We start from the raw sequence: 22,239 nt of genomic DNA on the forward strand, positions 1-22,239 counted from the left end.
TACTCCACCTCCTTTTCTCTTTGATGATCTATCCTTTCACAGGATAGTATTTCCCAGAGACTTAATTTGTTGATTTTGGGCTAAATGAGTTTCCTGGAGGCAAGCAATATTCATGGAATTATTATTCAGAAAAGATATTAGTTCATTTAGCTTATTTTCTGTGAGTGATCTTATGTTCCACTGGAGTATTGATATTTGTTGTGTTGTGGATTTATTTTTCATATGACTTTGTATCAATGTTCAGCTTTGTTAATAGTAAAGCAAGATCTTTTTTGCTTGAAATAGCATATCATCGCGGATGTAGATTTTGCCAGGTCTGCAATGATTTTTAATTTCTGTAGTTGATGCATGTTAAAGGCCTGAACTGCATTATAGTTTATAATGAATAAGCATATATTTGGGGATTGCATGTTTGGTTGTGCATCCTGTTTGTCAGTTAAGGGATTAATTCCTGGTACTGTTTCTGGTTTGTTTCTTCTTGGGAGGGGGGGGGGGGCCAGGCTGACCTCATCTAACCGGAAAAGGAGGCTTGTGGACTTGGTGATTCCTTCTGATAGGAATGTGAGCTAGGGGGCTTAGAGGATGGTGTTTTATACGGGGTACTTGATGCAGTGGGGGCGTTTGACTAGGGGGCTTTGGTTGGTTTCATTACTGGCTTTATTTGGCACTGTTGCACAGCATTTGCTTCCATTACTGCAAAGGGGTATGGGATGGCTTTCTCTGTTAATATTTCGAGTGTTCGTGCTATTTTATTATATGCAAGGCATGGTGATTAATTGGTAGATTCATGTGGATCTTTGAAATTGATGCATGTAGGCTGAGTGTTGTTGCATGTTGTCAACTCTTTAGGATGGAATGCTTTACAATTACTACACTCCAGAAGAATTTCATTGCATTTGTTTGTTGTGTGTCCCAGTTTGAGACACTTCTGACACTGGATAGGCTTTGGTTTGTATTCCTTGTGTGGTTTGATTTGCCCAGATAGGAATAATTTTTCTGGGATGTTAATTTTTTCCTTCAGTGTAAATAAGAAAGATATACTTGTTTTTGGGCCATTAGAGTTATGTTTACTGAGTTGGGTAGCATATTCAACTTGAATTGTGTGTTCAGTCCTATGCGAGAGCCCTTCTTTGAACTCCTGAATATGCATTTTTGGGTAGACATTATAAAATACTCTTTTTGTTGGGAGTTGGTATAAGTTACATTGAGATGCATTAATTTCGGTGTTCAGAAAGGATTCCAGGTTTATTATCGTGTTTGTTAGTTTATAATTTTGGGCGGCTATTAGCAGAGATAAATCATAGTGAATATTAAGAGATATAATTGATTTCAGCAATTTGAACAATGCAACTATTACTGCATAAGTATTTTTTGTTTCAAAGGAGGCAAAAGAAGATATTTTAAGGTAAATTCCAAAATTTTGGGAGGGAGGATCTTGGGTAGGGAGAGGGGAAATGCTTTTGATTGGGGAGATTTTTTTCTTTTTTTTAGAGCTTCTAGAAAGGACCTCTTGAAACCCATCATCATGATTTATAGTGACATTGGCCCCTACAATGATCATTGTCCTATTCTCGGAACCTGAGCAATCATGTTAACTTTGAGTCACTAGTCAGGATGGGTATTACTTTCGCAGGTTTTTGGGATGGGATCTGGGGGGACTTTTTTTTTGGAGGACTTCTAAGTATTGCCATCTAGACAAAACTTAATAGTAGAACAAAACTAAAACAAGAAAGGATATTACAATGATAACAAAGCGTCTGCACTGTAATATGGTGAAAATTTCAGGATCAAAAGGAACGCCACAGTTTTCCCTTGAGGATGATTTGAGCAGGATTGCCTCGGTACGACTACTAATTAGTTGAAATAATAGATCGCCAGAAATTTATTTTAAATTTCTTAAAATGTTGCTGCTGTATTCAATCAATCTATAGGCGAAATTGAGTGTTCCTTCCGCTGCGCTATTAAATTGTACTTCTTCTCTAAGATGAAAAAAATGTTTAGTCTTCTCTAAGATTCGAACTCAAGTAACCACGTCCACAAGCAAGCTTTTTTTTTTTGCGCTGCGCTATTAAGTCTTGTAAAATAGTACTTGTTTGATAGTTTTTGTTGTTCCCCGTCACCAGTTTATGTTGTTAAATTTATATAAGGATGATTAAAGAGGGGGGAAGTTTGATAATGTATTGTTGCACTGTCATTAGAAGGGAGTATTATACTGATAAGATTTGGAAGTAATTGAACATTTGGAAGTGGTTGAAACCCGACTCACAAATCTAACAAATTTATGTGAAAAATTTTTAATGACAACTTACAAGCTGGTGAGATGAAAAAAAAAACGAGTTAAAATAGCAAAACATATGAACTGTTAGAAATTATTATATTTTTTTCTAAGATTATGAAAATTAAAAAGGTAGGTCCCAAGATATGCTGGGCTCGGTGTAAGGACCCCCTTTCCATTCCTAAGATATGACAAAATCAACTTTAAACAAAAAATAAATTTTTACAGAAAGAAGAAAATTTTGCTCTAAATAACACAGAATCTTAAGAGGTAATGAACAATCTTATTGACAAAAACAGTAGAACTGAAATCAAATAGCACTAAGACCGAATCTTTATAATGGGAAGGGGAAGAGAATCCAACATTCCAAAGCCCGTTACTAGTCCCAATATGTTGTCTCTCAACATTTCAGATCTATTTTCTACCAACAATAAATGGAGATAAACTAGAAAATATGTAGCATGATTAACGTAACATCTTTAGGGAAGCTAGAACTAACTAAATTAGCTTCTGCATGTACAAATTTGTACAACTCATAGCAGCGCTAAGGCACCAAAAGATCAACAATCAGTGAACGGATCCTCTTCAAACCCGATCTCTTTAGAGTATCATCCTTTACTTCTCCCATTCACTTTTTTCAATTTAACAATTAATTCCTCTCATTCCATTCTAGGAAATTTTATTTCAAATTTTGTTCCAGCCAAAGGATCAACACGGCTGTAAAAGATCCCTTTCACTCCGTCCTATTCAGAGCATTACTCTTTACTCCCTCCCACGGAGTTCCCTCTTCCTATAAGTTTTTCCTTATAAACCCTTCTCATCTCATTTTGGGACGTTTTGCTACAGATTTGGCCGTAATAAACGTATGTTTTGGTCCTATATCATCCTTTAATAGCATATTAACGTTTATTTGAAAACCCGTTAACTACAAAACCTAAAAAGGACGGAAAAACACATTAAAAAAATATTATTAATGTCTATAGCAAAGTTTTCATCTTGCAATCTCTAGATCAAATATTTCTCAATAAGCCTGGAGTTGCGTATTCACAGTAGGCCACGGAGAAATTATTAGGCGAAACAATAAAAAGGTGGAACAAATTTAGATTGGTCAAATTGGAAAATTGGTAACTCACTGTTAAATGTAATGGCGTCACGTTAGAAATCTTTATGTAGGGAAATAACTCACCTTTCCCAGTATTTTTGATCCTATATTTTTTGGAATGAACGAAGTCATACAATTTTCCGTATTCACCCTTATCAATAGAGCTAAAGGTGTGCATGAGACCACTCTTTGTTTCAATCTCAAAATCAAAAGAACGAGTACTGCCTCCCGATCGAGCAAAATTGACAGACGTTATTTCATCATATCGAATATGAAGGGGTGGCTTGTGTATATAAATAAAGCCTCTTTCCAAGGGATAAAGGTAACCAGCGGCCGCTTTGTATGAACAGGCAATAGCAGGCGTGTCTGAGGTTCTGAAATGAAAAAAAAATGTATTAACCTATTAGTTAAAAGTTGAAATTTAATTTTACATTAAAAATCTTTCAAGTACAAAAATTAATTGAAAACGGACGCAAACAAAAATTTAATAATTGGAATGATTCTAGCAGGTAGGTAGAGAAGTTATTTTCCAGGGAAAGAGGGGAATAAAAACGGAAAGAGACATTAAAAACGGGCAAATAGTATGGAAAATATTTCACAGGGAGGGGCAAAGACACCAAAGTCCTGAATATGTGACTGGGACAATCTCTGTATGTTGCTCCTAGTAAATATCGTTTTCTAGTAAATTATCTACTTTTTGATATTTATGTTTCATTACTAAATAAAGTTAGATTAAAAAAAAAACCTCCCGTGAACACATCCTACTTAGAACACTGTTGATAAGTTATTCAAATGTATTAGCATATCAAGTTATTTCCATGGATAAAATAATCTTAGCTACTAAGGGACTGAAGATTTTACTTATCGAAACTCTGCAATAGCGCGCATCGAATCAGTTACATTATGCTTATAATTTAATTAATGGTTTCAAGTTATTGAATTTTAGTGCAAGCACGATCTAACGATTCTCTGCCTTCAGCCAGGAGAACTATACGTGGTTAGGGGGAAATAAATCAACACTTCCGGTGTTTTCCCTCCAGGCACCTATTTAGAGCTTGTTCGAACCTGGCTAATCTTATAGTCACACCGGTGACCCCCATTCCAAGCCAAATAATCAGCGACACCAGGATTCGAACCCCTGTCCTCGCGGACATGGGACTGCAACTCTAGTGCGCTAACCACTCGGCTAGTACAGGTTTAAATAACTTTACATTTTCGTTTCCTTAATTTTTTTTTCATACAACTTACGCTACGACTTTATCATAATCCGATTATATAGTATAGCACATAGTAGCCTATTATTGTAACATACAGATCTTCTTTTATTTTTTGTTTTTTAGAAAATCAGGTTTCACAAGAGACAACAGATAAACCATGAAGTAGATAATTCGACCACAGATAAACAAGAGTTTTCTCTAGTTAGACTGTAAATGCAAAAAAAACACACACCGCTGGGGGGGGGGGTGTCCGGTTTGACCCCCCCCCCGAAATTTTTGAAGGAGTCGAAAATTAGTCTAAAAAATACCTGTAAAGACAAAACCTTACCAGAAAAAAGATGCTATAAAATAAAATAGGGTATCCCCCCCCAAACAAAAATCCTGGATATCTGCTTGCACCCCCCCTGGAAGGCTGTATCCAGGGGGGTTCACTGGGTCCGACCTCCCCTTCCAATTATTGCCCAACCCGTGAAAACGTAACATAATGCATATAAGCAAATTTTGATGCATTTTAAGGGTCCCCCACCCGGAAAAAAAATCCTAAGATACAACCTTACTAGCAAGATATATATTTTAGGGGAAAACACTCTAAGGTATAAACACTGCCTAAGGCATTTCACATAGTTCTCCCTCAATAATGTTTCCGAGGAGAAAAAAAGGCAGTTCATACAACTGCCAGTAAAAAGGGTATGTCAAAATGTCTCTCTGTTTTTTATTGCTCAAATTAGTACATTTACTAACCCTACAAATTTCATGACAGTTTGCCGAATTGGCACAGAAATACCATTTCTTCTGCATGGTGTGCGACAGTACAGGATGGCTGCCCCCCAACCCCTCCCCCCCTCCCATTGCACTTCCTGGCTGAAGGGTCACAAAAAGGAGATCAGCACCACCAGTTCGGACCTTGAGGGTTTAGTGCCATCATACTTATTTAAATAAAATATACATTAGATTCAATTAATATTTACTTTGTACGAAAAACAAAATTGCGGGAAAAATTCTAGTCCTTCAAATATAAAGTGAATCTACTTGGAATGTACTAGCTTTTTCTATTGATACATACTACTACTGAAATAGCAAAACACACTTAATAGGCATTCCATACTGTTTTAAAAAATTCCAAAAAATTTCCAAAAAAATCAAAGTTCCAAAAAATTACACTTAACTCCAATACTTCTTAGAAAATATAAGATGCTAATCTTACGGTTTCCTCTGCTCAAATTAATATGTATGCTCACCCTGCAAAACTAGCTGGTAAAACACCCTGTAAAGAATTATAAAAAAAATCTAATTCTAACCCTTCAGGAAAAGAGACTTCTAAGGGTTGCCACAAATCACTAAGTGCCTCAAATGACTACATACATGTGGCACTCAAAGTGCCACAAGGGTGCCTCAAATCACTACATGCACTCACCCTTTAAAATTTCCTGGCACAGTAATTTTCCTTCCAACAAGGCCCTTCATCACCTTAGAAATTACTTCATAGATGGGTCCAGTGAATTCCTTGTCTTTTCTCCCCTCAAATTTTTCTGCCATTTCTTCATCAGTAAGTGGTAGCTCAGTACTTATCTCTTCATCCATTGGGAATAAAAAGACGACGTGATGATATCTAAAAAATTACACAATAATAAGTGAATAAAGAAAATAATAAAATAAGACAATAAGTAAATAAGAAGAAATGATGGTATCTAAAAATAACAAGATAATACTCAAATAAAGACAGTAGTAAAGCAAGAAAATTAGCAAATAAGACAAAAAAGTAAATAAAACGACATGATGATACCTGAAAGTATTACTATAATAAGTTAATAAAGACAATAAGTAAATAACAACAAATTATGGTATCTAAAAATAACACGATAATAGGCAAACAAAGACAGTAGAAAAGCAAGAAAATTAGCATACAAGACAAAAAGTAAATAAGACGACATGATGATACCTGAAAGTATTACGAAAATAAGTGAATAAAGACAATAATAAAATAAGACAATAAGTAAATAAGAAGAAATGATGGTATCTAAAAATAACATGATAATACTCAAATAAAGACAGTAGTAAAGCAAGAAAATTAGCACATAAGACAAAAAGTAAATAAGACGAAACGATGATACCTGAAAGTATTACGATAATAAATGAATAAAGACAATAAGTAAATAAGAAAAAATGATGGTATCTAAAAATAACACGATAATAGGCAAATAAAGACAGTAGAAAAGCAAGAAAATTAGCACATAAGACAAAAAGTAAATAAGACGACATGATGATACCTGAAAGTATTACGATAATAAGTTAATAAAGACAATAATAAAATAAGACAATAAGTAAATAAGAAGAAATTATGGTATCAAAAAATAACACGATAATACTCAAATAAATCACATAAGACAAAAAAGTAAATAAGACGACATGATGATACCTGAAAGTATTACGATAATAAGTTAATAAAGACAATAAGTAAATAAGAAAAAATTATGGTATCTAAAAATAACACGATAATAGTAAAATAAAGACAGTAGAAAAGCAAGAAAATTAGCATATAAGACAAAAAGTAAATAAGACGACATGATGATACCTGAAAGTATTACGATAATAAGTGAAAAAAGACAATAATAAAATAAAACAATAAGTAAATAAGAAGAAATTATGGTATATAAAAATAACACTATAATACTAAAATAAACACATTAGTAAAGAAAGAAAATTAGCACATAACAAAAAAAGTAAATAAAACGACATGATGATACCTGAAAGTATTACGATAATAAGTGAATAAAGACAATAAGTAAATAAGAAAAAATGATGGTATCTAAAAATAACACGATAATAGGCAAATAAAGACATTAGAAAAGCAAGAAAATTAGCACATAAGACAAAAAGTAAATAAGACGACATGATGATACCTGAAAGTATTACGATAATAAGTGAATAAAGACAATAATAAAATAAAACAATAAGTAAATAAGAAGAAATGATGGTATCTAAAAATAACACGATAATACTCAAATAAAGCACATAAGACAAAAAAGTAAATAAGACGACATGATGATACCTGAAAGTATTACGATAATAAGTGAATAAAGACAATAAGTAAATAAGAAAAAATTATGGTATCTAAAAATAACACGATAATAGGCAAATAAAGACAGTAGAAAAGCAAGAAAATTAGCATATAAGACAAAAAGTAAATAAGACGACATGATGATACCTGAAAGTATTACGATAATAAGTGAAAAAAGACAATAAGAAAATAAAACAATAAGTAAATAAGAATAAATTATGTTATAAAAAAATAACACGATAATACTCAAATAAAGACAGTAGTAAAGCAAGAAAATTAGCAAATAAGACAAAAAAGTAAATAAAACGACATGATGATACCTGAAAGTATTACGATAATAAATGAATAAAGACAATAAGTAAATAACAAAAAATTATGGTATCTAAAAATAACACGATAATAGTCAAACAAAGACAGTAGAAAAGCAAGAAAATTAGCATACAAGACAAAAAGTAAATAAGACGACATGATGATACCTGAAAGTATTACGATAATAAGTTAAAAAAGACAATAATAAAATAAAACAATAAGTAAATAAGAAGAAATGATGGTATCTAAAAATAACACGATAATACTCAAATAAAGACAGTAGTAAAGCAAGAAAATTAGCACATAAGACAAAAAGTAAATAAAACGACATGATGATACCTGAAAGTATTACGATAATAATTGAATAAAGACAATAAGAAAATAACAAAAAATGATGGTATCTAAAAATAACACTATAATAGGCAAACAAAGACAGTAGAAAAGCAAGAAAATTAGCACAAAAGACAAAAAGTAAATAAGACGACATGATGATACCTGAAAGTATTACGATAATAAGTGAAAAAAGACAATAATAAAATAAGACAATAAGTAAATAAGAAGAAATGATGGTATCAAAAAATAACACGATAATACTCAAATAAAGACAGTAGTAAAGCAAGAAAATTAGCACATAAGACAAAAAAGTAAATAAGACGACATGATGATACCTGAAAGTATTACGATAATAAGTGAATAAAGACAATAATAAAATAAGACAATAAGTAAATAAAAAAAAATTATGGTATCTAAAAATAACACGATAATAGGCAAATAAAGACAGTAGAAAAGCAAGAAAATTAGTACATAAGGCAAACAGTACATAAGACGACATGATGATACCTGAAAGTATTACGATAATAAGTGTATAAAGACAATAAGTAAATAAATGAGGCAATAAGCTAATAAGAAAAAAAAGTCTCAGAGAGTAACCAAATCTATAGATAACATGTCTATCAATCTCTTAAAGTCTATTTAAACTCTTATTTCTTTCTGTTACATATCACAAAGACTATTTGGTAAGTTAGTAGTTAGTAGCTGACTATTTGAAATACATCGTAATACATCTTTTAGAAATTTCATAATTAAAACTCATGTTTAAAATTCTATTAACTTTAAAATGCAATTAAACTTTAATTTAAATTAACTATTTTATAATTTAATTAATTAATAAAGACTAAGTTATTAGATAAAATGAAATTTAATTAAATTGATTTAATTTAATAAAATCTAAGTTTCAAACAACATTCATTAAACGTTTAAAAATGTCATAATTAAAAATTCTAGCTTCATAATTGAAAATATTTATGATATACCTCTTCTATTTTGTAAACTCTTTGAACTACAAAAAATAAAACTTTGCGCTGCTGCGCTGCCAAAGGCCGATTTGCGCTGCACTAATATGCCTTTATATATTTTTTGTAATTCACTTTACGGTTTAGTTGCATATCCCTAGCTAGCGTTGATTGGTATTTGTTTGAGAGAAAAACTTACACGAACCTTCAAAGGCGCGTAAATCTTTGCTAATAGGTATTACACACGATTAATTCTGATTTTCCTCACTATGTCGGGTATACTACGGGATTTTTAATAGGGCACAACAAACTTTTTTAAGAGGGGAGGAGCTTTCTACACACTTAATCCTTAATTGATAACAGCTTCAGTGCACCCTTCTCTCAGATTCTGTCATACTATGGACATCCATTCATCTGGTTCTTTTTATGTGTTTCCCCCAAGGATAGGTAAACACAGGCCTAACCCTTCAAAGGAGAGGAGTCAAACCACAAAAAAACTTGTTTTTGGGTTACCGTTGGGGTACATCCTATCAGGATAATAGAAATTTCTACAACCCCATATTTTCCCAGTAATTCAGCAGTTATTAGGCCATTTTATTCGGATGTGCCCATACAGTCTGCCAATTAATTATTCCAAATGCATACTTCAATCTAAATCAAGTCAAAGAATTTTTATATTGGGATCAACTCAGCTTTTTCTAGAAATAAAGAAATGACTGAAACTTATACCAGCATGACCAGAAACCGATTTAGAAAGAAAAATAGATTAGGTGGGAGGGATAAAAAAGAGAGAGAGATGAATAGGGAAAGAGATAGAGTGAAAGAGAGAGAGGGAGACAGAGAGTTAATGAGATAGAGAGAGCGGGAGAGAGCAAGAAAAAGAGTGCGAGGGAAAGAGAGAGGGAGATAGAAGGCGAAAGAGAGAGGGGGAAACAAAAGGCAAGAGAAAGTGTTATAGAGAGTGGATGAGAGAGAGAGAGAGAGAGAGAGAGAGCTAATGGGAGATAGAGAGGGAGAAGGACAAATTCCTTGAGACTGTACCTTGTGTTACCCTGTTTGATGGGTGGATCCAGACTGATCACTAAGAACATTTGTCGTCCATCTTTATGGGGAAGGAGAAACAGACGAACAACTGTTGACACAGGAATTTTATAGTCGAACGTCTTACCATGGAGCTGAATGAAACTGTTATATAATTTTATATCGTATCGACCACTGAAAAACAAATGCAGAAGATTAATTCCTACTCCCATGAAAATATAGCTTAAACTACAGAATATATAAACACTAGATAATCTAATATAGGCATCTCTTAGACTAAGAGAAAACTACAGAATATATAAAGAAAAATTGTTATTATTGCACATTTATTGTTTTAATTTACTATTTTTTTTTATTTTTGCACACATTAAAATAGCGCATATTTAAGCTGTACGAATAATGGGGTTCAATCCCACCTTCTTGGGCTACAATGAGAGAAAGGTTGAGATGACTAGGACAACCTCAACGGATAAAGGATGATATTGCTAAAGATCGTCCCTTCCAGCCTACCATCTAGGTCCAAACCAAAAGCAGGTTGTCCCCCAATTGAGTGGGACAAGGTCGTAGGAAAGTATTTAAAGGAAATTGGAACTTCTTTAAGTTTTACAATATAGAGCAATTGAGTTAATTTTCAACGTTAATAAGAATAGATTGCTCATTAATAGATTAGTATTCGAGTACTTCCCATCAAGGGCGTATCCAGAGAGAGGAGGTTAGGGGGTTTGCAATCCCCCTGAAATGCTTGTCCGACTCGTAAAAACATAACAAAAACGAATATAAATAAATTTTTGATGTGTTAAAAAAAATTACCCCCCCATCCACCAAAAAAAATCCTGTATATAGCCCTACTTCCATGAATATGTTTTTGGTCGACTTACAGCAAATCTTCCATAGTTATTTCCAACTAAATCACAATTCCATAATTAAACCAGATCGCACAATTCTTAATCTCTCTTTGGAACTAAGATATACAGTATAATATGGGTTTAGTTTATGTCACACTGGACTCGAAATTCGGAATATATCAATACCAATGCAGGATATGCCAATAAAAAGATTGCAAACCTTACGTCAATTGGGGTAGGAGGGGGCACTTGACGTCCCCAGAGATTTTCTTTATATCTTTGACTTTTTAGATATATTTTTAAAACTTTAAGAGATTTTCTAATCACAATTAGAAAATACACCGATAAAAGCAGCTTTTATATCCAATTAGAAACACGTAGAAAATCTGCTGTAAATTAATCAAGTAAAATAATTATAAAAAAATATTTGTTCTAGCTCTAATCCTGTTAAGAAGCAAAAACCCAGAATGTAATTCATACAGGTTATAAACCCTTATCTAAATTTATATGACATCCCCTATTTCCTTAGTTATTACATGCCCTCATTCAAGAGGATGCTCGTAATGGCAGGAACATATCCAGGATTTTTTTGGTGGGAGGGGGGGGGCAAAAAAAACTTTAAAAAGTACATCAAAAGTTTCTTTATATTCATTTGTGCTGTGTTTTTTACGAGTCGGACAAACATTTTTTTTTGGGGGGGGGGGCGGGGGGGGGGGTTCAAACCCCCTAATCCCCCCGCTCTGGGTACGTCCTTGCGTAACCGTTAGTTACCTAAGATAAGGGGATACTGGTTGCTAACTTTGGTGCTCAGGAAAATCTATAAAGTAATTTGGATAATATGATAGTGTCCATCAATAGATACAGTCCATAGCCTCCTTAAGGGAAAGAGTTCTTCTATTTTTAGACTCTTCTTTTATTAGATGATTTCATAGGATTAATGGAGTAAATTTCATCAATGTTGCCTCCCTTTTGGAAGGTATATCCGCTCCTGCTTTTTCTAATATTATACAAATTTTCATAGGTTTATACGGGAACTTGATGAATTTCATATATTTGGAATCATAGATGAATATATTATCATTAAAATTCCGTTTTATTTTTCCTTATCCTTGGCACGTTTCGCTCTTTACTAATGGTTCGGGCTGGAAAGATATTTTGGATAAGATTTATTAGAAATTAACTTACCTGTCACGCTTTACTGCGATCTCAAAAGGAAATTCGAGACCGCAAAAACAAATTATAACTATCCAACATAAAAATGACGTTGCTTCGGCTACGTGAAATGTTGCATCACCCTTTGGCTCGTTTCACCGACAAAAAGTTTTTGGGTGAAACAATCTTGTTTTATTTCTTCGCCATCAATTTTATTTTCCCATTTCTAAGAAACAAAATTTCATTCTAAGATTGTATGTCTTCGCATCTTGTGGTCGGGGACCAGGGTGATATCACCTTCTTTTCTCTCTTTTATTATTAACCTTTTTTCTGCTTTGAGTATTATCACCTTCTTTTTCTGTTTTTTATTATTAACCCTTTTTTACAAACATTTTGACAAAATTCTTGACAAAAATTTTCTAATACTGGCGTGGCTTATAAGGACAGCTGGTGGCATCCCCATCAACTTATGGTGGGGATCAAGGGCGCACCCATAATTTTTGTTGGGGGGGGGGGGTGTACGATAAAAAATATCAAACAACGCATCAATAGTTTCTTTACAGTGTTTTTACGAGTCGGACAAAAACGGGGGGGGGGCAAACCCTGATCCCCCTATATACGGCCTTGGGTGGTAATGCATGACAAAGTTACTTACCGAGGAGTGAGACATGCAATTTCTCGGAATATAGCAATTGCATCTCCAGTGGCACTGATCACGCTGGCTTTGCTCGTCACCTGATCAGCGAATTTCTCCACCTTATCTTCCCCGTCGTCCACTGATGGAACATAAAAGCGCATTTCAATTAAGGAGACTGCTGTTTCATCATTCTGAAACATAGACCATTTGTACTGTTTATATGGAGCCACAGACAAGCAATAAGATACAAATTGTAATTTCTCTACCGTCTCCCATCTCGCAGAGTAACTAATACGGTGGTATTTCACATGATAATGGTATGTTGGAGGTTGTTGGTAGGTTATAATGATACATGTTGTAAGTTGAATTACACCCTTCCGAAAAATCGGCGTTTTCAATATTAAAACAAGATGTTAAAGATTTGTTTTCGTGCTAGTTCGGTATTTGCGAACGTCTAATTTCGAGAATACTTTAGACCAGTGGTCGGCAAAGTGCGGCTCCGGAGCTGCATGCGGCTCTTTGGCCCCTCAAATGCCGCTCCAGCACAAATATTTAAATGCAGGCAGCAGACGCGCAAGTCGCGCCGAGGGTATCGGTCGGTTGACGATTGAAGGGAACGCGGCGCGGGGGAGACTCGCGCGTTTCTACATGCCAGCCACTGCCCACTGTGCCAGTCAGCAGTCAGTTGCAGGTAGTGGTCGGAGCTTATCGTGTCTGTGCGTGTTACAAGGATACCTTCTTAAAGACTAAAGTTGTTGTATTTTTCCATCTAGCTGCACATCTAGCAGGTATTTTTCTCATCAATTTAAAAATGACAATAAGTTTGTATTGGTGGCTTTTGAAAAGATTATAATTTGAAATGTTTTTCTAGCTGCCTTGAAATGGCTACCAAAAAGAAGCAAAGAAAAATAGAAGATGAAAACCGTGAATTTAGAGTTGAGTGGACCGAGACTTTCGCATTTATGGTAAACTTAAATGGTCTTCCGACATGTCTTATTTGTAAGGAACAATTCACGCATAACAAGAAGTCAAATTTGGAGAGACATTTTACAGCTAAACACGCGTCATTTAGCACTAAATATCCTCTCGGTGATGCAAGGAAGAAAGCAGTTGAGGAACTTCAAAAGAACCAAGAGACATCAGCTTCTGTATTTAAGAACTGGATGCAATCTTCCAGCAATGTTAATATGGCAAGTTTTGTTATCAGTCAAGAGATTGCTAAGAGAGGGAAACCGTACACAGACGGTGAATACATAAAAAGTTGTTTTGTAAATGCATCTGAAGAGCTACTTCGGGGTTTTAACAATAAAGCAGATATACTAAAAAAACTAATGAGGTACCAGTGTCTGCCAAAACAATGAAAGATAGAACAATTAAAATGTCTTCAAATATTACCATCCAGCTAATCAAAGATCTGAAATTGATTTCCGCCTTATCAATAGCAGTTGACAAGTCTTGTGACATAAATGATGCATCGCAAGTTTTACTGTTTGTAAGATTTATATCTCATACGGGTCCCAAAGAAGAACTTTTAGGATTATTGCAACTCAAAGATCGGACACGTGGAGAGGATATCGCAAATGCTGTAATTGAGTGTATGGATAAACATCATATTCCTCTCGATAAAATTGTGTCGATTTCAACAGACGGGGCCAAAAGTATGACCGCCGTAAGAAAAGGGTTTCTTGCTATTTTGAAAGAAAAAATTAATCACGAGATACTTGCTTACCATTGCATCATTCATCAAGAAGCGATTTGTGCGCAGACATTTCCAGAAGAAATTCGTAAAGTTATGGAATTGGTGATTACTATAATTAACTCCATTTTGGCTAAAGCTCTTAATCATCGTCAGTTTAAGGAATTTTTAGTTGAAATAGAGAGTGAGTGCGCTGATCTTGTGCTTTATAACAAGGTACGTTGGTTATCAAGAGGAAACGTTTCGCATCACTATTACCAGAAATCAAATCATTTCTTCTTGAGAAGGGTGTTCACTATCCAGAACTAACGGACGATCAGTGGTTACAAAACTTTTATTTCATGATAGACGTTACGTCTCATCTAAACCAGCTTAATCATAAACTACAAGGGAAAGGAAATACTATTTTTTCGATGTTAGAAGAAGTCACTTCATACGAAAATAAATTATCTCTTTTTATTAATCCACATAACGGTAAGCTAAAAAGCTTGTCGTACAAGCTTTTTGCTCAAGATTTTGAAAGGGAAACTCTGTTTCACTTTCCGAGCCTGTTGAAGCATCACCAAAAAAAATAATTCCTCTATTGACAAACACTACTTCAAAACCACCATTTTAAAAATGAGAGAGGTATTTCTCAGCAGGTTTCAGGAACTTAAAAACAGCAAAGCGACCTTAACATTTACCAAAAACCCCCTTAAAGCTACGATAACAGATTTAAATTTTTCTCCTTTTGGCGTCAACATTAGTAACTTCGAAATACAATTGCTGGATTTCAAAAACAAGCAAATATAGAGCTCTAAATTTGAACATCTTTGTGTTGATTTGGAAATACTGGAGAAGAACAAATGTGAACTTAGTTCACAACACAAGTGGTCTGCTTTGAAAGACCCGGAGAAGGAAGACATGATCATGTTCAACGCCTGGAATAGTATTCCTGACTCTTATGATCAGCTGAAAAAACTCGGGTTTGGTGTTCTTTGCCTTTTCGGTTCTACATATTCATGCGAACAATCTTTTTCAAGCATGAATTTTATCAAGAGTAAATTGAGAAGTCGTCTTATTGATGAGAACCTGGAATCGTGCCAAAAAATAAAAACAACAACATACAAACCTAACATACTCAAACTTTCCAAGGAGATGCAAGGACATTGTTCGCATTAAGTGTTTGTCAGTTATTGTCATAATTAAATTTATGGATATCTTACTTTAATTCTTTTTTTAATCAATAAATATAATCTTTATTAATTTAAAATCAAGTTTCATTCAGTGTAACCGTAATTTAATGAAGGTCTAAAATCATAATAAAGGTTTACTACATTAATAAACCGATCTGACTCTCTAAATTTTTTTCAATCCTGGTAATGTACATATATGGCTCTTTGGCAAAAAAGTTTGCCGACCACTGCTTTAGACAAACTAATTTTCTTCCTGGGAAATTCAAACAAAAGACAGTGGAAATACTGACTTGCATCACCCTTTGGCTCGTTTCACCGACAAAAAGTTTTTCGGTGAAACAATCTTGTTTTATTTCTTCACCATCAATTTTATATTGTTTAGGTTTGCAGAATCGAAAGAAAAATTGGGTTTTTCAACAATAGCCAATGAAATCTAATACCACAGAGTGGGGTGATCTCGATCATATTTAGGAGGATAATGTTTTACGAATTTCTGCATAGAAAATGTCAACAAAATTTTTTTCCAAAAATTGACATTGCCAATGACTGTTAACACTCTGTTTTCGCTCTATCATTTGCGTATTAGCGAAAGTTCCTGGGATACTTTGGAGAAATTAATTTTCTTCACAGGAAATTCAGAGAAATCCCAGTGCAAACACTGATTTGCGTAACTATGCTTGTAATAGAAAAAAATTTAACTTTACACAATACAGCTTGTGGCTGTTTCAACCCGAATGGTTATGTCACATTCTTGAAAAGTTATATCTACATTCCAGCCCCTCAGACAAAACAAGTCCGAGCAGTTGAATCAATATTTGTCAATGCCCTTTGGCGTATTTAGAACTTTTACTTTTTCCATAAACAGCTGAATCCTTTCTCACTAACAGAAATAATTAAAAAATGAGTTTAGAACAATTAGATATACTTAGAAGACAATTAGAAACACCTAAAAATGATCAGAATTTAAAATTCAAAATTGTTTGCTTTATCTAAATCTAAATAATTCATTGTTGTGTTCTTTCCTAGTTTCTGGCCCCAAAATTACAAATGGCGTTCTTTTGAAGTAAGTTAGGCACATAGACATGGAAAGGGGCTTTGAACCCTATCCTCCTCCCCCCTCCCCAAAAAGACTCATTTCCTGATATTTTCCACGTCAGTCGCCATATTTTTTTTTATAATTTATACTCTCACTCAAAGTAAACCGCGCATGTGGACCTTTTTTTTCTCCGTCTTTTGTCTTGTTTCGAAAATTAATATTTAATACAAGTCTCGTAAATCTCAAAATACACACAAACAACAAATACATAAAAAAAGCGCAAGATCCTGTGACTTCCTGACTAAAAATAGGCAACGCAATTTCACCCAAAATTAGTTGGGGTGGGAGTGTTTGTAGCATAAAAATATTTTGTCTATTTTTAACCATTAAATAAATGGAAAGTGCAGGATCCTGTTACTTTCTGATTCAAATTGGTAACACAATTGCACCCAAAAATTAGTTGGGGTGAATATTTGTAGCATAAAAATATTTTGTCTTTTTTAAAACCATTAAATAAATGGAAAGTGCAGGATCCTGTTACTTTCTGAATAAAATTGGTAACACAATTGCACCCAAAAATTAGTTGGGGTGAGAGTGTTTTTAGCATAAAAATATTTTGTCTTTTTTTTTAAACCATTAAATAAATGGAAAGTGCAGGATCCTGTTACTTTCTGAATCAAATAGGTAACACAATTGCACCCAAAAATTAGTTGGGGTGAGTGTTTGTAGCATAAAAATATTTTGTCTTTTTTTAAACCTTTAAATAAATGGAAAGTGCAGGATCCTGTTACTTTCTGAATAAAATTAGCTAACATAATTGCACTCAAAAATTAGTTGGGGTGAGAGTCTTTGTACCATAAAAATTTTTTGTCTTTTTTAAACCATTAAATAAATTGAAAGTGAATGATCCTGTTACTTTCTGAATCAAATAGGTAACACAATTGTACCCAAAAATTAGTTTGGGTGGGAGTTTTTGTAGCATAAAAATATTTTGTCTTTTTTAAACCATTAAATAAATGGAAAGTGCAGGATCCTGTTACTTTCTGAATAAAATTAGGTAACACAATTGCCCCCAAAAATTAGTTGGGGTGAGTGTTTGTAGCATAAAAATATTTTGTCTTTTTTTAAACCATTAAATAAATGGAAAGTGCAGGATCCTGTTACTTTCTGAATCAAATAGGTAACACAATTGCACCCAAAAATTAGTTTGGGTGGGAGTGTTTGTAGCATAAAAATAATTTGTCTTTTTTTAAACCATTAAATAAATGGAAAGTGCAGGATCCTGTTACTTTCTGAATAAAATTAGGTAACACAATTGCATCCAAAAATTAGTTGGGGTGAGAGTGTTTGTAGCATAAAAATATTTTGTCTTTTTTTTAAACCATTAAATAAATGGAAAGTGCAGGATCCTGTTACTTTCTGAATCAAATAGGTAACACAATTGCACCCAAAAATTAGTTTGGGTGGGAGTGTTTGTAGCATAAAAATATTTTGTCTTTTTTAAACCATTAAATAAATGGAAAGTGCAGGATCCTGTTACTTTCTGAATAAAATTAGGTAACACAATTGCACCCAAAAATTAGTTGGGGTGAGAGTGTTTGTAGCATAAAAATATTTTGTCTTTTTTTAAACCATTAAATAAATGGAAAGTGCAGGATCCTGTTACTTTCTGAATAAAATTAGCTAACAAAATTGCACCCAAAAATTAGTTGGGGTGAGAGTCTTTGTAGCATAAAAATATTTTGTATTTTTTTTTAAACCATTAAATAAATGGAAAGTGCAGGATCCTGTTACTTTCTGAATCAAATAGGTAACACAATTGTACCCAAATATTAGGTGGGGTGGGAGTTTTTGTAGCATAAAATTATTTTGTCTTTTTTAAAACCATTAAATAAATTGAAAGTGCAGGATCCTGTTACTTTCTGAATAAAATTAGGTAACACAATTGCACCCAAAAATTATTTGGTGTGGGAGTGTTTGTAGCATAAAAATATTTTGTCTTTTTTAAACCATTAAATAAATGGAAAGTGCAGGATCCTGTTACTTTCTGAATAAAATTAGGTAACACAATTGCACCCAAAAATTAGTTTGGGTGGGAGTGTTTGTAGGATAAAAATAATTTGCCTTTTTTTAAAAAATTAAATAAATGGAAAGTGCAGGATCCTGTTACTTTCTGAATAAAATTAGGTAACAAAATTGCATCCAAAAATTAGTTGGGGTGAGAGTCTTTGTACCATAAAAATATTTTGTCTTTTTTTTAAAACCATTAAATAAATGGAAAGTGCAGGATCCTGTTACTTTCTGAATCAAATAGGTAACACAATTGTACCCAAAAATTAGTTTGGGTGGGAGTTTTTGTAGCATAAAAATATTTAGTCTTTTTTAAACCATTAAATAAATGGAAAGTGCAGGATCCTGTAACTTTCTGAATAAAATTTGGTAACGTAATTGCATCCAAAAATTATTTTGGGTGAGAGTGTTTGTAGGATAAAAATATTGTTCCTTTTTTTAAACAATTAAATAAATTGAAAGAGAAGTATCATGTTACTTTCTGAATAAAATTAGGTAACATAATTGCACCAAAAAATTAGTTGGGGTGAGAGTCTTTGTAGCATAAAAATATTTTGTCTTTTTTTTTAAACCATTAAATAAATGGAAAGTGCAGGATCCTGTTACTTTCTGAATCAAATAGGTAACACAATTGCACCCAAAAATTAGTTGGGGTGAGTGTTTGTAGCATAAAAATATTTTGTCTTTTTTTAAACAATTAAATAAATGGAAAGTGCAGGATCCTATTACTTTCTGAATAAAATTAGCTAACATAATTGCACCCAAAAATTAGTTGGGGTGAGAGTGTTTGTAGCATAAAAATATTTTGTCTTTTTTAAACCATTAAATAAATGGAAAGTGCAGGATCCTGTTACTTTCTGAATAAAATTAGGTAACACAATTGCACCCAAAAATTAGTTTGGGTGAGTGTTTGTAGGATAAAAATATTTTGTATTTTTTTAAACCATTAAATAAATTGAAAGTGCAGGATCCTTTTACTTTCTGAATAAAATTAGGTAACACAATTGCACCAAAAAATTAGTTGGGGTGAGAGTCTTTTTACCATAAAAATATTTTGTCTTTTTTTAAACCATTAAATAAATGGAAAGTGCAGGATCCTGTTACTTTCTGAATAAAATTAGGTAACACAATTGCACCCAAAAATTAGTTGGGGTGAGTGTTTGTAGCATAAAAATATTTTGTCTTTTTTTAAACCATTAAATAAATGGAAAGTGCAGGATCCTGTTACTTTCTGAATAAAATTAGCTAACATAATTGCACCTAAAAATTAGGGTGCACAAAATATTTTGTCTTTTTTAAACCATTAAATAAATGGAAAGTGCAGGATCCTGTTACTTTCTGAATCAAATAGGTAACACAATTGCACCCAAAAATTAGTTGGGGTGAGAGTGTTTGTAGCATACAAATATTTTGTCTAATAATGGAATCTAAATAAATGGAAAGTGCAGGATCCAGTTACTTTCTGAATAAAATTAGGTAGACGCAATTGCACCCAAAAATTAGTTTGGGTTGGAGTGTTTGTAGGATAAAAATTTTTTGCCTTTTTTTAAACCATTAAATAAATGGAAAGTGCAGGATCCTGTTACTTTCTGAATAAAATTAGGTAACACAATTGTACCCAAAAATTAGTTGGGGTGAGAGTGTTTGTAGGATAAAAATATTTTGTCTTTTTTTTAAACCATTAAATAAATGGAAAGTGCAGGATCCTGTTACTTCCTGAATAAAATTAGGTAACGAAATTGCATCCAAAAATTAGTTTGGGTGAGAGTGTTTGTAGGATAAAAATATTTTGTCTTTTTTTAAACCATTAAATAAATGGAAAGTGCAGGATCCTGTTACTTTCTGAATAAAATTAGCTAACATAATTGCACCCAAAAATTATTTTCAAATAGGAATAAATCCATTTATTTAGACAGTGTTACTTTCCAGATATTTCGATCACGTATCCAGCGAACAGCGAGATAAAATGAAAAATGAATAAAACAAAATATAAGATATAATATAAATAAAATAAAATTTAATATAAAATAAAAAGATACAAAGTGCAGAATCCTCCCTACAAACTTCTGAACAAAAAAACTAATCGTATTCTACCCGTGATTTTGTTGAGATTGAAATATTCCAAGTGCAACTTTTGCAGTAATCTTCGTAAAATGACGTATAATCTTTGCTATAATCTATAATCTTTTCGTAAATTGAGAGACGTTAAGCCAAATAAAAAAAATAAACCCAGTAAAACTCGAGTTACTTAACTCTTTTTCCAGAAATAAATTGCAACATCTATTAAGAGCTTTTTCAAAGTTAGAACGCAGATGAAGTGACTAGTCCTGCTTTTATTTACTATTCTATTTATTTTTTAGTTAATTTACCTGTTTTTTTTTTATTTTTACAAATAAGCTTTCAAATGGGAATAAATCCATTTATTTAGACAGTGAAAAAAGGTACAGAAGTCCAGATATTTCGATCACGTATCCAGCGACCGTCTTCAGTAGAGATACTGAAGACGGTTGCTGTATATGTGATCGAAATATCTGGATTTTAGTACTTATTTTCACCGTCTAAATAAATGGATTTATCCCCATTTGAAAGCTTATTTGCTCGTCATAGAAACGCAGTGTGGTCTAAGAAAACCACATCTAATTAAAGGTGTTATGTCGAAAATATATTTTAAATTTAAGTAAGTTTGATTTATTATTTTTATATTCATTTTGTCTTATTATTTGATTTCGACGGATTTAGTAATTGGGTAGTGCCTATTATACTTGCAAAGCACAATTAAATAACTGAAAAGGATAGTTTTAAGAGTTTTCCCCGGGAAGGGGATCAAACCAAAAAGGGTTGAACAAAATAAAATTAATTTAAATAATCAGCGAACCTGGTGAAATTCGAGCGCCACTTCGTTCTTTCCTGGAACACACTGTGACACATCGAATAGGGGTATTTCAAAAGATGGAACATTATTCACTTCAAAACTTAATGTTTTGCCTTCAAATTTTGTATTACCCCAATTCCAACCTTTAACTGACAACTCTCGTTCTAACATGTCCTTCTTGAAGTGCTTCGAAAAAAATTTCGCTATTTTTTCCTGGTCCTAAAAAAAGAAACTAATCTTAATAACTCATCAGTCTTTTTAATTAAGAAAAAGAGAAACTAATACGGCACTGTACTTAACAGTCCCTACTGGCGGTGCTGTTCTCCGTTTCATGGTCCTTCGGCCAGGAAGCGCAATGGGGGAGGGGCAGATATCCTGTGCTTTCGGACACTCTTCCTGTTCACCTTCCCCAGATTTCTCCAGGTTTCTATTTGGAGTTGGGCCGACTCTGGCTGAGCGTTC

General features: G+C 33.2%; 1 protein-coding gene across 1 annotated transcript in view; it reads right to left on the reverse strand.

The window, feature by feature from the left end:
* Positions 1-22,239, reverse strand: part of Ssrp (structure specific recognition protein) — a 63,323-nt gene that overhangs the window by 18,042 nt on the left and 23,042 nt on the right. Inside the window, exons 3-7 of the mRNA XM_089095291.1 lie at positions 21,781-21,996; positions 12,947-13,119; positions 10,295-10,468; positions 6,009-6,203; positions 3,462-3,751 (exon numbers count right to left, since the gene is read on the reverse strand). Coding sequence (XP_088951417.1) covers positions 3,462-3,751; positions 6,009-6,203; positions 10,295-10,468; positions 12,947-13,119; positions 21,781-21,996 — 1,048 coding nt within the window. The remainder of the gene's footprint in view (positions 1-3,461; positions 3,752-6,008; positions 6,204-10,294; positions 10,469-12,946; positions 13,120-21,780; positions 21,997-22,239) is intronic.

This window comes from Artemia sp. Qi Xiang Cuo, chromosome 10 (assembly GCF_049724085.1).
Source record: "Artemia sp. Qi Xiang Cuo chromosome 10, ASM4972408v1, whole genome shotgun sequence".
NCBI classification, from domain to species: Eukaryota; Metazoa; Arthropoda; class Branchiopoda; order Anostraca; family Artemiidae; genus Artemia; species Artemia sp. Qi Xiang Cuo.